Genomic DNA, 15,490 nt, shown 5'->3' on the forward strand with positions numbered 1-15,490 from the left:
TCCCATCCCTCTTCTCTTCCTCCCTCCCACTTCCTCCCTCCCTCCCTCCCTCCCACTTCCTCCCTCCCCATCCCTCACTCTCATCCCTCTTCTCTTCCTCCTCCCACTTCCTCCCTCCCTCCCTCCCATCCCTCTTCCTCCCTCCCATCCCTCTTCCTCCCTCCATCCCTCACTTCATCCCTCCTCTCTCCCTCCCACCCTCTTCCTCACTCCCATCCCTCACTCACTCTCATCCCTCCCACTTCTCCTCTCATCCCTCCCTCTTCTCTTCCTCCCTCCCATCCTCTCTTCCTCACTCCTTCCTCTCTTCCTCCCACCCTCTTCCTCACTCCCATCCCTCACTCTCATCCTCCCACTTCCTCCCTCCCATCCATCCCTTCCTCCCTCCCATCCATCTCTCTTCCTCCCTCCCATCCATCTCTCTTCCTCCCTCCCATCCCTCTCTCTCTTCCTCCCTCCCTCCCATCCCTCTCTCTTCCTCCCTCCCTCTCTCTTCCTCCCTCCCTCCCATCCCTCTCTCTTCCTCCCTCCCATCCCTCTCTCTTCCTCCCTCCTCTCTTCCTCACTACCATCCCTCTCTACCTCACTCTCCTTCCCATCCCTTACTCTTTCAAATTAAATTGTATTTGTCATATGTGCCGAATACAACACATGTAGTAGACCTTACATTAATGGTTACTTACCAGCTCTTTCCCAATGATGCCTACCTCTCTCTCACTCTCTCTCCCTAAATGCTGTCCACTACAATTATCTGTTACCAGCTTCCTCGGTCCCTGGGCTTTTAATACTTGGCATTAAGCGATGGATTTCTGCAACAATTACTTTGGAGTCTGGCCAAACCCTTGGCTACAGATACACATAGCTAACTCAAACTGCAACGCAACACTAACAGAATGGGACTTGTACTATGAGATATGGGTGTGTAACATAGCGAACTCGCTAGTGCATAAATACATTAACCTTACAGAACACCATAACAGCTTTAGCTAGAAAGTGCGTGCAGACACACACACTCCACTTAACGTGTCCAAGGTAAATCCAGGAACCCAAGGCAGCAGAGACTTGAGGGACGGTAGGGACAAGATCAGAGAGAAGAGATTAAGATAAATGGCGATAAATAAAGAGGGAAGAGATTCTGAAATGACGGAGGAGGGAGAGAAAATGGGAGGATGGAGCGAAAGTGGGGTTAGAGAGGCAGAGGTTTTCCCCCATTTTTATTTTCTGTGTTTCCATGGTAACAGCAGGAGGTGAACTGTCCAGATAAGGGATGAGAAACATGGGTCTGAGAATGACTTGAGGTAAGTTTCTGCAGAGGCCATGCTACTCACTTACCAATCTGCAGGTGTTTGTGTTTGTGTGTGCATGCGCGGTTGTGCGTGTGTATTAATCTGCTCCAACAAATGAATGATGCCTAAGCCAAGTTCTGAGAAGAGGGTTACTAAGGTCTCTGTGTCACAGAGGCAAGTACACAAAAACACATGCAGGATGCTGAGGGCTCGCTCAAGGCAGAGGAGTACACTGTGTTTTAGTAAACTCTGACTCACACTGCTGACTAAAGTGTAATTCCGTTAGACAATGAGAGTTAACACTGTGTTGTGTTACATCTCCTCTGGAAAAGAGATGAGAGGCTGCTGACAGAAACAGCATTCTAGGAAAGACGGCAAACAAAAAGGGATGTCCTCTCTCTTCCCCGTACTCTTTCTTACGCTCCCTCATTCTCTGCCTTTTATGCTCCCTCGCTCTTTATCTCTCCCTTTCTCTCTCCCTCTCTTTCTTGTCCCCAGAGGGCACACAGACATAAAGGAAGCAGAAAAGCGGGCGAGGGCTGGGATGAGTGTGTGAGTTTGTCTTTCCTAGAATAAACACGTGGCGGGGCTAGCTTCAGGGGAGAGAGTGCCGTCTAATGATAACAACACAGGAACTGGCTGTCGTGGCAAGCACAGAGACAGGAAGTCTCCATCAGTGTCATCTCTGGTCCCAATGAGGGCGGGACCACACGGAAAGAGAGAGCTGCTATTAGTGAACCGACTGATAAGTTACTGGCCCAGAATAGAATGTATGTATGCCACAGGAATACACACACACAAATAGAAAATGTGATGAAACGAGCTATTGAGCTATGAGTGGTTTGCCAGAACGCAGTTATGACTTGTGCATGTTGTTCAGTAGTGCATCAAATCAAAGTTTATTGGTTGTGTACACAGATCTGTTATAGCAGTTGCAGCGAAATGCTTGTAACTAGCGCCAACAGTCCATTAGAATGTCTCGCAAATACAATACAAATACACAAATAATCAAAACATCAAAACAAGAAATCAAGAAATGTCAGAACGATCAATTATAAACACGTGGTGTGTATAGGCAGTATAATTTCTAAAATAAAATGTTATGTACAGTAGTAGCTACACTGAGTGTACAAAACATTATGAACACCTGCTCTTTCCATGACATAGACTAACCAGGTGAAAGCTATGATCCCTTATTGATGTCACTTGTTAAATCCACTTCAATCAGTGTAGATGAAGGGGAGGAGACAGGTTAAAGAATGATTTTTAAGCCTGGAGACAATTGCGACATGGATTGCGTATGTGTGCCATTCAGAGGGTGAATGGGCAAGATGAAAGATTTAAGTGCCTTTGAACAGGGTATGGTAGTAGGTGCCAGGCACACCGGTTTAAGTGTGTCAAGAACTGCAACCCTGCTGGGTTTTTCACACTCAACAGTTTCCCGTGTGTATCAATAATGGTCCACCACCCAAAGGACATCCAGCCAACGTGACACAACTGTGGGAAGCATTGGTGGTAACATTGGCCAGCATCCCTGTGGAACGCTTTCGACACCTTGTAGAGTCCATGCCCCGACGAATTGAGGCTGTGCTCAGTGCAAAAGGGGGTGCAACTGTATATTAGGAAGGTGTTGTTAATGTTTCGTACACTCAGTGTATGTTAGGATGGACTATGTGGAGAATACAGTAGATACATACACAGTGAGTAAACAACAGTATAGAAACAGTACAAGAGGTGACCAGCGTTCAATGACTCTATATTCATGGAGCTTTAGTCTCATGGTGCAGGGCAGAGTACCGGGCAGGTAGCCGGCTAGTGATTGCTGGTCAACAACAGTCTGATGGCCTGGAGATAGTGTATGTATGAGTGTGTTTCTGTGTGTACCATTGTGTGTGTGTGTGTGTGTGAGTACAGTTAGTGTTTCCCCTATATTTATTTAGCAGGCGGTAGCCCACCGCTGCTAAATTGTTGCCACCACTGCAAAAAATAAAATATATATATAAATTATTTCTGCTGAGACACACTTTTAAATGGATAGTCGTTGGCTCAATGACTGGAAGTCTATGGGAACAGCTAGCATGTCATTGTGCTAACGCCCCACTACTACCAGTTTTAGTGTATACCACTGTGTGTGTGTGATAGTGTATACCACTGTGTGTGTGTGTTGTCTGGCTATCTGTAATGAATCTCTGAAAATGACTATGCCTGCCAATATGGGGCTGATCAGAGAGAGAGCGAGTGGGATATAGACAAAGAGAGGGATCGAGACAGAAAGAGAAAGCAAAAGATGAGAAGTCTGAATGACCTATCCAAGTTCCAACTGCCTTTATGACAAAACATACCATTATATTTTCATTACGATCAGCCTCAACTGTCCATCAACTGAGTTCTAAACATGGGGATTGGTTTCCATGGCTACAGACTGTGTAGCACGATGTTAGTGTGTGGTAGTGTGAGAGAAAATGAAAGTGGAGAGGTGAAAGAATCTCATACCAATAACCAAACATACACAACACTTCTACTCCAAGGTCAGGGTTGGGCTCAGTTCCGTTTCAATTCAGTCATGAATGGAAAAGTCCACATAGAAAATCCCTTTAAATGTATCTCCTGAAGTGGTCGACCCCAGATAAGTTGGTTGTAAACAATCCGTCAGAAACGGTATCTGTCAGGTAAAGGTGGAGATGTCTACCAGCGGTCTGATTCTTTCAGATCAGTATTGTTATGGTGATGGTTTTGTGAATAACTCTCCCCCTGCTGTGTTTTACAGTGAAAAGTTCTACATTCGGAAACATTTTATGCGTGAAAAACTTTATTTATCAAAACACAACCAGCAGATATCTTTAATAAAACAGAAACACAATAAATTAATCACTAAAGCATACTGCGATGTCAGGGATCAGACAAAGGCATTCAGGCCCCTGACAGTTGTTTTGATCAAACTAAAAGCTGTCACATTACTGCTCTTCTGCATTTCTTCTTGAAGGCTGCATTATAAACATTCAAAACAACAACAAAAACAGAAATTAACAAACCGGTTATTTGAACACAAAACAGAGTGGAATGTCACTTAGAACCCGAGGACAAAGGAATGTGCTGATAAAACTGGCAGCGCCAGAGGATGTACACACACACGCACGCACACACGCCTAACTGAATAAATATGTCTTGCAGAGACTGCAGCATTAGGTGAAGGAGAGACTAGCATACAGTAAGCTATGTATTATCCATTGTGCTCAGTCTATATCTGTCTGCAGTGACACTGACATACCCAATGAGAACAGTCACAGAAGGAATCAGAACAACATGAACATGGGAAAGGACATCAAACCAAAACAAAGAACTCAGGAAGTAAAATGTGAAGGGGCCATTTGAAATCAAATGGAAAGAAAACATGATCTATGGTTCGTGTGTGTGTGTGTGTGTGAACACGACTGAGACAGGGTAAAAAAACGGTCATCTATGTCTAATCTCTTGGAGCCTGACTGTCACACATAACCACATGCACGCGCATCGTATTTCACCAGTGCATGTTTCTGCACTAAAAGGCTCTCCCAATGTGTTTCAGATCACTCTTCAGCCAGCCGATAACCGTGACACACACACCCTCATCAACAGCTGGCTATTTAATAATTCTGCTCACCATATAAGTTGGTTGTAAACAATACGTCAGAAACTGCATCTGTCATAATGGTTAATCAACGCCTTTTCTTTTTTTACAACCAACTTATATGGTGAGCAGAATTATTAAATAGCTAGCTGTTGATGAGGGTGTGTAAAAGTCCCCCCCTCCCCCCTCCATCTCTCCATCTCTCAGTGCCCTGCTTTGCTTTTTAGTTTGTATTAATAGAGCTTCAGTCTGTATGGCTGGGGACTTGATGGTTGGGGCTGAGGCCAGCTCCCCAGTGTAATGTGAGTGGACCTTTATGAAGCCTAGAGGGGAAGCAGGAAGATCTTTGTTGTTTCTATATCACAGTGAGGGAGATGGGGAGGGATTGACTGATCTTGTGTTCTGAGAATGTTTCAAGGTCTTTGATACGCCCTCTCTCACACACAGATACACACACACACACACACACCCATGATCACAGATACACAGTCTCTCTCACATTCATTCCCTCACAAAAACACACACACCTAGAATGCAGAAGATTATGATGACTCGTGGATTATGTTTGGGGATTAATTGATTGAAGAATTTGTTCATTAAGACTACACAACTCAAGGTCCAAACCGAAATAGATCTAACAACCATGGTATAGTGCAGTACAGACACAAGGCCTGCAAATATTGCAGATATAAAACATTACACAAATTCCAACCACATACTCAACCCTTCCCCCTGGGGTGAACAATCTTTCTCTTCGTTTGGGATGAACAATGACCTTGCTCTTCGTTTGGGATGAACAATGATCTTGCTCTTCGTTTGGGATGAACAATGATCTTGCTCTTCGTTTGGGATGAACAATGATCTTGCTCTTCGTTTGGGATGAACAATGATCTTGCTCTTCGTTTGGGATGAACAATGACCTTGCTCTTCGTTTGGGATGAACAATGATCTTGCTCTTCGTTTGGGATGAACAATGATCTTGCTCTTCGTTTGGGATGAACAATGACCTTGCTCTTCGTTTGGGATGAACAATTCAGATTCTCCACGATGGAAACACTTCTGGTTTGGCTGTTGGTATGATCGGAACGTCGAAACGTTCCGGTCCAAACACATTCGTCTTTCATCTGCCGGAGTAGGGGAGATGGGGGGGAATATTTGTGGAGAGGAATAAAAACAGAATGTTTTTAACTCGGCCTGGCTCTGTATCCCTCCATCTCATCCCTTCATCTGACAAATGAAGGAGGACAAGAAAAAGAACAGCATCACAGAACAAAGCAGAACTTCACAGGAAAAGCAAAGAATTTCAAATAAATAATGTTGTCTTTAGGGTGGAATGAAGACCTTGGGTCTGCTGGAATGGTTTTGTGTGTGGTTGTGATGTTTTCCTCTCTATCCTTCCCTGGAACTCATTTCACATCGATTGTACAGAGCAAAAACGGTTGCAGGAAAAGGATGTTCAAATATGAACATGAAAAATAACACAGGCATAGATACTGTATGAACACATACGGACATACACACCAGTGGATGCTGCTGAGGGGAGGACGGCTCATAATAATGGCTGGAATGGCATCAAACACATGATGTCCATGTATTTCATACCATTCCATCTATTCCGCTCCAGCCATTAACACGAGCCCGTCCTCCCCAATTAAGTTGCCACCAACCTCTTGTGATACACACATTAACCCTTCAACAGCCCTTCATCAATACCTCAGTGGATTAGCCATGTTGGGGGCTTGGGACGGTGGGTGGGGGGTAATGAGCTGGTAGTGGAGATGGTGGGGTACATTTGGGGTTTGGCTGGGTGGAAGCATGACCAGGAGTATGGATGGTTGTGGGTGACTACGTTTGTAACAGGTTGGTATGTGGATGGATGGCAGTGGAGCGAGAGAGAGAGCGAGAGAGCGAGAGATGGAGATATAAACAGCAGTTAGTCCCAGAGCTGTGTCCCCTTGTCCCATTGTCTCTCAGCGGGGTGGTCTGGAGGGACAAACACAGTCGCAGCGCTCGTGGTGCGTCAAGTGGACCTCCTCTAGGGCCCAGCGGACACGAGCTGTCTGACGTCGCAAATAACCTCCCACCTCAGGAGCATACTTCAACACCTAGAGGGGCGTGATGGAGAAGAGGAGAGGGGGGAGGAGAAGTGAGAGAGGAAAAAATACAAGAGAGGTGGGGGAGATGGCAAGGAGAGGAGAGGGGAGATGGCAAGGAGAGGAGAGGGGAGGGGCAAGGAGAGGAGAGGGGAGGGGAGGGGCAAGGAGAGGAGAGGGGAGAAAATGACTTCAATGGAAAACAATGAGATGCTTGTTGGCTTGCTAACATCTTGTCTAATAGTTATCCCCCGTCTAATAGCTATCCCCCGTCTAATAGCTATCCCCTGTCTAATAGCTATCCCCTGTCTAATAGTTATCCCGTCTAATAATTATCCCCTATCTAATAGTTATCCCCGTCTAATAGTTATCCCCTCCCTCCCTCCCTCCTGTATCAAACCTCATAACAGCTATATTCACAGTCTGTTCTCACACACACACACTGGGGAGGAGGGTTCTGTTAACCCTAGCGGTTAGCGAGGAGAGCCATCAACCGGAGTGTTGCCATTTTGAATCTGGGGTTTGACTGGAAAAATCTATTGGGATGTGAGCTGGCAACCGGAGGGTTGCTGGTATCAAATCCTAAATGCCATTGCTGCCCGTTATGCCCTTGTGCAAGGCACTAAACCCCCACAACACCTGCTCCACTGGCTTCCAGTGTGGCAGCCCCCTGTTCCAACCTCTCCAGCCGTTATATGTATGTAACAGTCCCCTGTTCCAACCTCTCCAGCCGTTATATGTATGTAACAGTCCCCTGCTCCAACCTCTCCAAATGTAACAGTCCCCTGCTCCAACCTCTATATGTACAGTTGAAGTCGGAAGTTTACATACACTTAGGTTGGAGTCATTAAAACTTCGTTTTTCAACCACTCCACAAATGTCTTGTTAACAAACTATAGTTTTGGCAAGTCGGTTAGTACATCTACTTTGTGCAAGTAATTTTTCCAACAATTGTTTAGAGATAGATTATTTAACTTATAATTCACTGTATCACAATTCCAGTGGGTCAGAAGTTTACATACACTAAGTTGACTGTGCGATTAAACAGCTTGGAAAATTCCAGAAAATTATGTCATGGCTTTAGAAGCTTCTGATAGGCTAATTGACATAATTTGAGTCAATTGGAGGTGTACCTATGGATGTATTTCAATGCCTACCTTCAAAATCAGTGCCTCTTTGTTTGACATCATGGGAAAATCTAAAGAAATCAGCCAAGACCTCAGATTATTTTATTTTTTTACCTCCACAAGTCTGGTTCATCCTTGGGAGCAATTTCCAAACGCCTGAAGGTACCACGTTCATCGGTACAAACAATAGTATGCATGTATAAACACCATGGGACCACGCAGCCGTCATACCGCTCAGGAAGGAGACACATTCTGTCTCCTTGAGATGAACGTAAATCAATCCCAGAACAACAGCAAAGGACCTTGTGAAGATGCTGGAGGAAACAGGTACAAAAGTATCTATATCCACAGTAAAACAAGTCCTATATCGACATAACCTGAAAGGCCGCTCAGCAAGGAAGAAGCCACTGCTCCAAAACCGTCATAAAAAAGCCAGACTACGGTTTGCAACTGCACATGGGGAGAAATATCGTACTTTTTTGAGAAATGTCCTCTGGTCTGATGAAACAAAAATAGAACTGTTTGGCCATAATGACCATAGTTATGTTTGGAGGAAAAAGGGGGTTCTTGCAAGCCGAAGAACACCATCCCAACCGTGAAGCACGGGGGTGGTAGCATGATGCTGTGGGGGTGCTTTGCTGCAGGAGGGACTGGTTCACATCACAAAATAGATGGCATCATGAGGAAGGAAAACTATGTGGATATATTGAAGCAACATCTCAAGGCATCAGTCAGGAAGTTAAAGCTTGGTCGCAAATGGGTCTTCCAAATGGACAATGACCCCAAGCATATTTCCAAAATTGTGGCAAAATGGTTTAAGGACAACAAAGTCAAGGTATTGGAGTGGCCATCACAAAGCCATGACCTCAATCCTATAGAAAATGTGTGGGCAGAACTGAAAAAGCGTGTGCGAGCAAGGAGGCCTACAAACCTGACTCAGTTACACCAGCTCTGTCAGGAGGAATGGGCCAAAATTCACCCAACTTATTGTGGGAAGCTTGTGGAAGGCTACCCGAAACGTTTGACCCAAGTTAAACAATTGAAAGGCAATGCTACCAAATACTAATTGAGTGTATGTAAACTTCTGAACCACTGGGAATGTGATGAAATAAATCATTCTCTCTACTATTATTCTGACATTTCACATTCTTAAAATAAAGTGGTGATCTTTACTGACCTAAGATAGGGAATTTTTACTAGGATTAAATGTCAAGAATTGTGAAAAACTGAGTTTAAATGTATTTGGCTAAGGTGTATGTAAACTTCCGACTTCAACTGTATGTAACAGTCCCCTGCTCCAACCTCTATATGTACATGTGTCTTTCAGAGGGGTTGGGATAAAGTAGAAGTCAAATTTCGGTTTGGACCTTGTGTACAATTGACAAATAATATGATCTTAATCTTATTTGGTCAACGTGTTAGAGGGAGGCTACAGATAGGAGACAGGAAATGACTACCACACCGAACAAACCCAAACCCCTGCAGCATAAACAGAGGCAGATGCTTCCAGACAACGTTTCCATGACAGAAGAGAGAGAGAGACGACAGAAGAGGTGAAAAGGAGGGAGAGATAGACTGGTACTGCAGTGCTGTCTGATTGTTGATGTAGTGCTAGGCCTACAGTCTGTCAGGTACATCCGTACCACAGCCGTTCCTAATGCTACATAACAGGGCATGGTGTATGTACCTCGTGTAGTTTGTCACTGGTCTTGGCCGGGCTGCAGGTACAGCCGTTCCAGCTGTCCGTCCCACAGGCACAGTTCCCCCCACAGCGCTGCACCAGTAGGCATCGTGGGAAGAACACGGCGTTGGTGGCCCTCAGCTCCTCCCTCAGGTTGACAGAGTAGTTCCGAGGTGTACAGCTGTAGCGCTTCACGTCATCATACAGACGGTCCAGGTCAACTATGGGGGAGAGAGGGAGGGAGGGAGAAGCGGAGGAGAGAACATCATTGATTGCTGATTGCAATTTGTATTTACAGTTAATACCTTTGCATTAACTATATTGGCAACATTGTTTTATTTCAACAAAGCATCTGAATGTAAATTAATGGAACTGAATGAGAAGGGGAGGGGTAAATAGAGAGGGGAGGGGTAAATAGAGAGGTGAGGGTTGAATAGAGAGGGGAGGGGTGAATAGAGAGGGGAGGGGTGAATAGAGAGGGGAGGGGTGAATAGAGAGGGGAGGGGTGAATAGAGGGGGGAGGGGTAAATAGAGGGGGGAGGGGTAAATAGAGAGGGGAGGGGTGAATAGAGAGGGGAGGGGTGAATAGAGAGGGGAGGGGTGAATAGAGAGGGGAGGGGTGAATAGAGAGGCGAGGGGTGAATAGACAGGGGAGGGGTGAATAGAGAGGGGAGGGGTGAATAAAGAGGCGAGGGGTGAATAGAGGGGGGAGGGGTAAATAGAGAGGGGAGGGGTGAATAGACAGGGGAGGGGTGAATAGAGAGGGGGAGGGTTGTAGGTGGGAGAGAATATTAAATGACATTGATAATCAATAAACAATTGTTCAAGAAAACTAATCTTGATTGTTTCATGTAAGTGGTTCAATTGATTGGTTTTGTGTTTTGACCATATAGAGAATGCATTTTCCTAGCACTTAAGCATTATCAGTTGCAGAGTCAAAGAAAGAAGACATAACAGAAAAAGAATAAGGAAGAGACGGGGTTGGTGTCTGCTAGGTGTGTGTGTGTGTGTGTGTGTGTGTGCGTCACAGACAGTAAGATCTCTAATCCATGTGTAGTGTGTCTGTGTAGGCAGACTTTTCCTGGAGTGTTGGTTAGCGTGCTAGCAAGCAAACCAGTCAGCCTAGGCCCTATGGGCAGCATACTGTATGTGTGTGTGTGCGCATGCGTACGTGTGTGTACGGTTGTGTGTGTGTGTGAGCATGCGTGCAAAGGCTAAATCAGGACACCATTGGAAACAGACGGAACAGCTTCTACAGTAGCAGTTATCAACCCTAATACCACATCATGTAGATATGAGAGGATGGGTGTAAGTGCTGTGGCGGGGGCTCCAGCTAGCCTATCAGAGAGTGAGAAATGATGCATTGAGACCAACAAGATCTCAGGGTTTTACCAATTTGACTTCATATTCCGATGTTTGTCCAAACATCACATTTCGAAGTTTCTCTAAAAGTCAAATGAACACAAGACCCTCAGAGCCGGAGCTTCGGCTTACGGCCACAACACCCTACTATTGGTAATAGCGCTCACCGTTGCCCCTAGTGGGCGTTTTTTAAGCCATCTCCCGACATCCAGGGTACCTGGACAGATGTCGAATTTCGCCTTGGATCGTGAGTGACCTGGCTGTCGAGACAGCAGCTTTATGCTCCATAGATTCACCGAGCTGACAGACCCTGTACTGTCCTAATGTTGTACAACAGGGCAGGGGGCGTGTGTGCGTGTAGGGGTGTTCTAGGAGAATGAGTGTAATCTACAAAAGGCAGTGGTGTGGAACACTGCTCTGATACTGTCTCTGAGAGAGCGCGCCGAACAGAATGAGTATGTCACTCACACACTCCAGAGAAAATGAATAGTGTGTGTGTGTGTGTGTGTGTGTGTGTGTGTGTGTGTGTGTGTGTGTGTGTGTGTGTGTGTGAGCAGGTGTAAAGTATGTGTGAGTGTGTGTGTCCGTATGTGTGAGTGTGTGTCCGTATGTGAGTGTGTGTAAGCAGGGTTACTGGGTTCTGTACACCAGGAAGAGGCTTAGCTCTGCGTTCCTTGATAACATGGCTTGAGGAGAGCATTAAGATTGTTTTGTTCCCCACCACCTTATTGAAAACAAAGGTGAGAGACAGGAGTGTGTGTGTGTGTGTGTGTGTCTATATGTGTGTGTGTTAATGAAAACAAAGCTAGGTGCTGACTAGGGAACATTTCTGCTCGGCTGCACAGGTTGAATTTCCAATTAGAGTCTGATGTGGGTACAGCCTACCAAAGACATGCAGCAACCCTGCTAGTGCCGCAACACACACACACATACAGATCAAATCAAATCTTATTGGTTGCATATACAGTGGGGGAAAAAAGTATTTAGTCAGCCACCAATTGTGCAAGTTCCCCCACTTAAAAAGATGAGAGAGGCCTGTAATTTTCATCGTAAGTACACGTCAACTATGACAGACAAAATGAGAAAAAAAAATCCAGAAAATCACATTGTAGGATTTTTAATGAATTTATTTGCAAATTATGGTGGAAAATAACTATTTGGTCAATAACAAAAGTTTCTCAATACTTTGTTATATACCCTTTGTTGGCAATGACACAGGTCAAACGTTTTCTGTAATTCTTCACAAGGTTTTCACACACTGTTGCTGGTATTTTGGCCCATTCCTCCATGCATATCTCCTCTAGAGCAGTGATGTTTTGGGGCTGTCGCTGGGCAACACGGACTTTCAACTCCCTCCAAAGATTTTCTATGGGGTTGAGATCTGGAGACTGGCTAGGCCACTCCAGGACCTTGAAATGCTTCTTACGAAGCCACTCCTTCGTTTCCCGGGCAGTGTGTTTGGGATCATTGTCATGCTGAAAGACCCAGCCACATTTCATCTTCAATGCCCTTGCTGATGGAAGGAGGTTTTCACTCAAAATCTCACGATACATGGCCCCATTCATTCTTTCCTTTACACGGATCAGTCGTCCTGGTCCCTTTGCAGAAAAACAGCCCCAAAGCATGATGTTTCCACCCCCATGCTTCACAGTAGGTATGGTGTTCTTTGGATGCAACTCATCATTCTTTGTCCTCCAAACACGACGAGTTGAGTTTTTACCAAAAAGTAATATTTTGGTTTCATATGACCATATGACATTCTCCCAATCCTCTTCTGGATCATCCAAATGCACTCTAGCAAACTTCAGACGGGCCTGGACATGTACTGGCTTAAGCAGGGGGACACGTCTGGCACTGCAGGATTTGAGTCCCTGGCGGCGTAGTGTGTTACTGATGGTAGGCTTTGTTACTTTGGTCCCAGCTCTCTGCAGGTCATTCACTAGGTCCCCCTGTGTGGTTCTGGGATTTTTGCTCACCGTTCTTGTGATCATTTTGTCCCCACGGGGTGAGCTCTTGCGTGGAGCCCCAGATCGAGGGAGATTATCAGTGGTCTTGTATGTCTTCCATTTCCTAATAATTGCTCCCACAGTTGATTTCTTCATACCAAGCTGCTTACCTATTGCAGATTCAGTCTTCCCAGCCTGGTGCAGGTCTACAATTTTGTTTCTGGTGTCCTTTGACAGCTCTTTGGTCTTGGCCATAGTGGAGTTTGGAGTGTGACTGTTTGAGGTTGTGGACATGTGTCTTTCATACTGATAACAAGTTCAAACAGGTGCCATTAATACAGGTAACGAGTGGAGGACAGAGGAGCATCTTAAAGAAGAAGTTACAGGTCTGTGAAAGCCAGAAATCTTGCTTGTTTGTAGGTGACCAAATACTTATTTTCCACCATAATTTGCAAATAAATTCATAAAAAATCCTACAATGTGATTTTCTGGATTTCTTTTTCTCAATTTGTCTGTCATAGTTGACGTGTACCTATGATGAAAATTACAGGCCTCTCTCATCTTTTTAAGTGGGAGAACTTGCACAATTGGTGGCTGACTAAATACTTTTTTCCCCCATTGTATGTATGTTAGTGATGTGTGCACCGAGGAACTTGAAGCTTTCCACCTTCTCCACTGCGGCCCGTCGATGTGGATGGGGGCGTGCTCCCTCCGCTGTCTCTTGAAGTCCATGATCAGCTCCTTCGTTTTTTTTTTTTTTTTTATGTTGAGGGAGAGGTTATTTTCCTGGCACCACTCCGCCAAGGCCCTCACCTCCTCCCTGTAGGCTGTCTCATCATTGTTGGTAATCAGGCCTACTACTGTTGTGTCGTCTGCAAACTTGATGATTGAGTTGGAGGAGTGCATGGCCACGCAGTCATGGGTGAACAGGGAGTACAGGAGGGGGCTGAGTACGCACCCTTGTGGGGCCCCTGTGTTGAGGATCAGCGTAGTGGAGGTGTTGTTTCCTACCTTCAACACCTGGGGGCGGCCCGTCGGGAAGTCCAGGACCCAGTTGCACAGGGCTGGGTTCAGATCCAGGGCCCCAAACTTAATGATGAGCTTGGAGGGTACTATGGTGTTGAAGGCTGAGCTGTAGTCAATGAAGCGCATTCTTACATAGGTATTCATCTTGTCCAGATGGGATAGGGCAGTGTGCAGTGCGATGGCATCTATTGAGGCAGTATGCAAATTGAAGTGGGTCTAGGGTGTGAGGTAAGGTGGAGGTGATATGATCCTTAACTAGCCTCTCAAAGCACTTCATGATGACAGAAGTGAGTGCTATGGGGCGATAGTCATTTAGTTCAGTTACGTTTACTTTCTTGGGTACCGGAACAATGGTGGACATCTTGAAGCAAGTGGGGACAGCAGACTGGGATAGGGAGAGATTAAATATGTCCGTAAACACTGAGGATATGGCTAGGGAAGCCGTCTGAGCCGGCAGCCTTGCGAGGGTTAACACGCTTCAATGTCTTACTCACGTCGGCCATGGAGAACAAGTACCCACAGTCCTCGGGAGCAGCCCGCGTCGGTGGCACTGTTATCCTCAAAGCAGACATCGGTGTCTGAGACGTGGCTGGTTTTCCCAATCCGTGATTGTCTGGAGTCCCTGCCAAATATGTCTTGTGTCTGAGCCGTTGAATTGCGACTCCACTTTGTCTCTGTACTGACCTTTTTCCCCTGTTTGCTTGTCTTACTGTTTGTATTCAACCATATTCCCAGTCACCTTGCCGTGGTTAAATGCGCTTTCAGTTTTGCACGAATGCTATCCACGGTTTTTGGTTTGGGTAGGTTTTAACAGTCACAGTGGGAACAACATCCCTGTCATGAGAATTCTGTTATCTCAATGGTTGCACTCAAGCTTTGAATAATTCCCAGAGGGTGTAAGGCTCTGGTTTAATAATGAATGAAACAAAGTCCCGTTCTGCAATAGGTCAGTCTTTTTATTCATGAGAGCTCTGGCGCTAAAAACACACACAGCCTTTTTATATGCTTTCACACAAAGGAACTTTGCTCCGCCCACCTTTAGGCGGCCTGTGACTTTCCACAGTATAGAATGTTTATTTCAGCAGTTTCTAGGTCCCCCTTACTATGGAATGTTCATCTCCAACAGTTTCTACCCATCTTCCCTGTTAGTGGTTTTATTGTCTTATAACTAACACAGTTTACACATGTATACAGTATTGGGGTGGAAACACTTTAGTCATTACTTTACACATACAAATCTATCAATCCCCTACACACTTCCTGATGAACTCAGTCAGCGTATATGTCAATGTTATTCTCAGGGCCAACCCGGAACATATCCCATTCGGCATGATCAAAACAATCTTGAAGCATGGATTCTGA

General features: G+C 45.4%; 1 protein-coding gene across 1 annotated transcript in view; it reads right to left on the reverse strand.

The window, feature by feature from the left end:
• Window positions 1-6,863: 6,863 nt before the first annotated feature.
• The window catches only part of LOC311117481 (platelet-derived growth factor D-like), a gene marked incomplete at both ends in the record, with an annotated part of 51,424 nt that continues 42,797 nt past the window's right edge, over window positions 6,864-15,490 (reverse strand). The window contains 2 exons of the mRNA XM_084192404.1: window positions 6,864-6,998; window positions 9,801-10,015. Coding sequence (XP_084048530.1) covers window positions 6,864-6,998; window positions 9,801-10,015 — 350 coding nt within the window. The remainder of the gene's footprint in view (window positions 6,999-9,800; window positions 10,016-15,490) is intronic.

This window comes from Coregonus lavaretus (assembly GCF_964263955.1).
Source record: "Coregonus lavaretus genome assembly, contig: HAP1_SCAFFOLD_1065, whole genome shotgun sequence".
NCBI lineage: Eukaryota > Metazoa > Chordata > Actinopteri > Salmoniformes > Salmonidae > Coregonus > Coregonus lavaretus.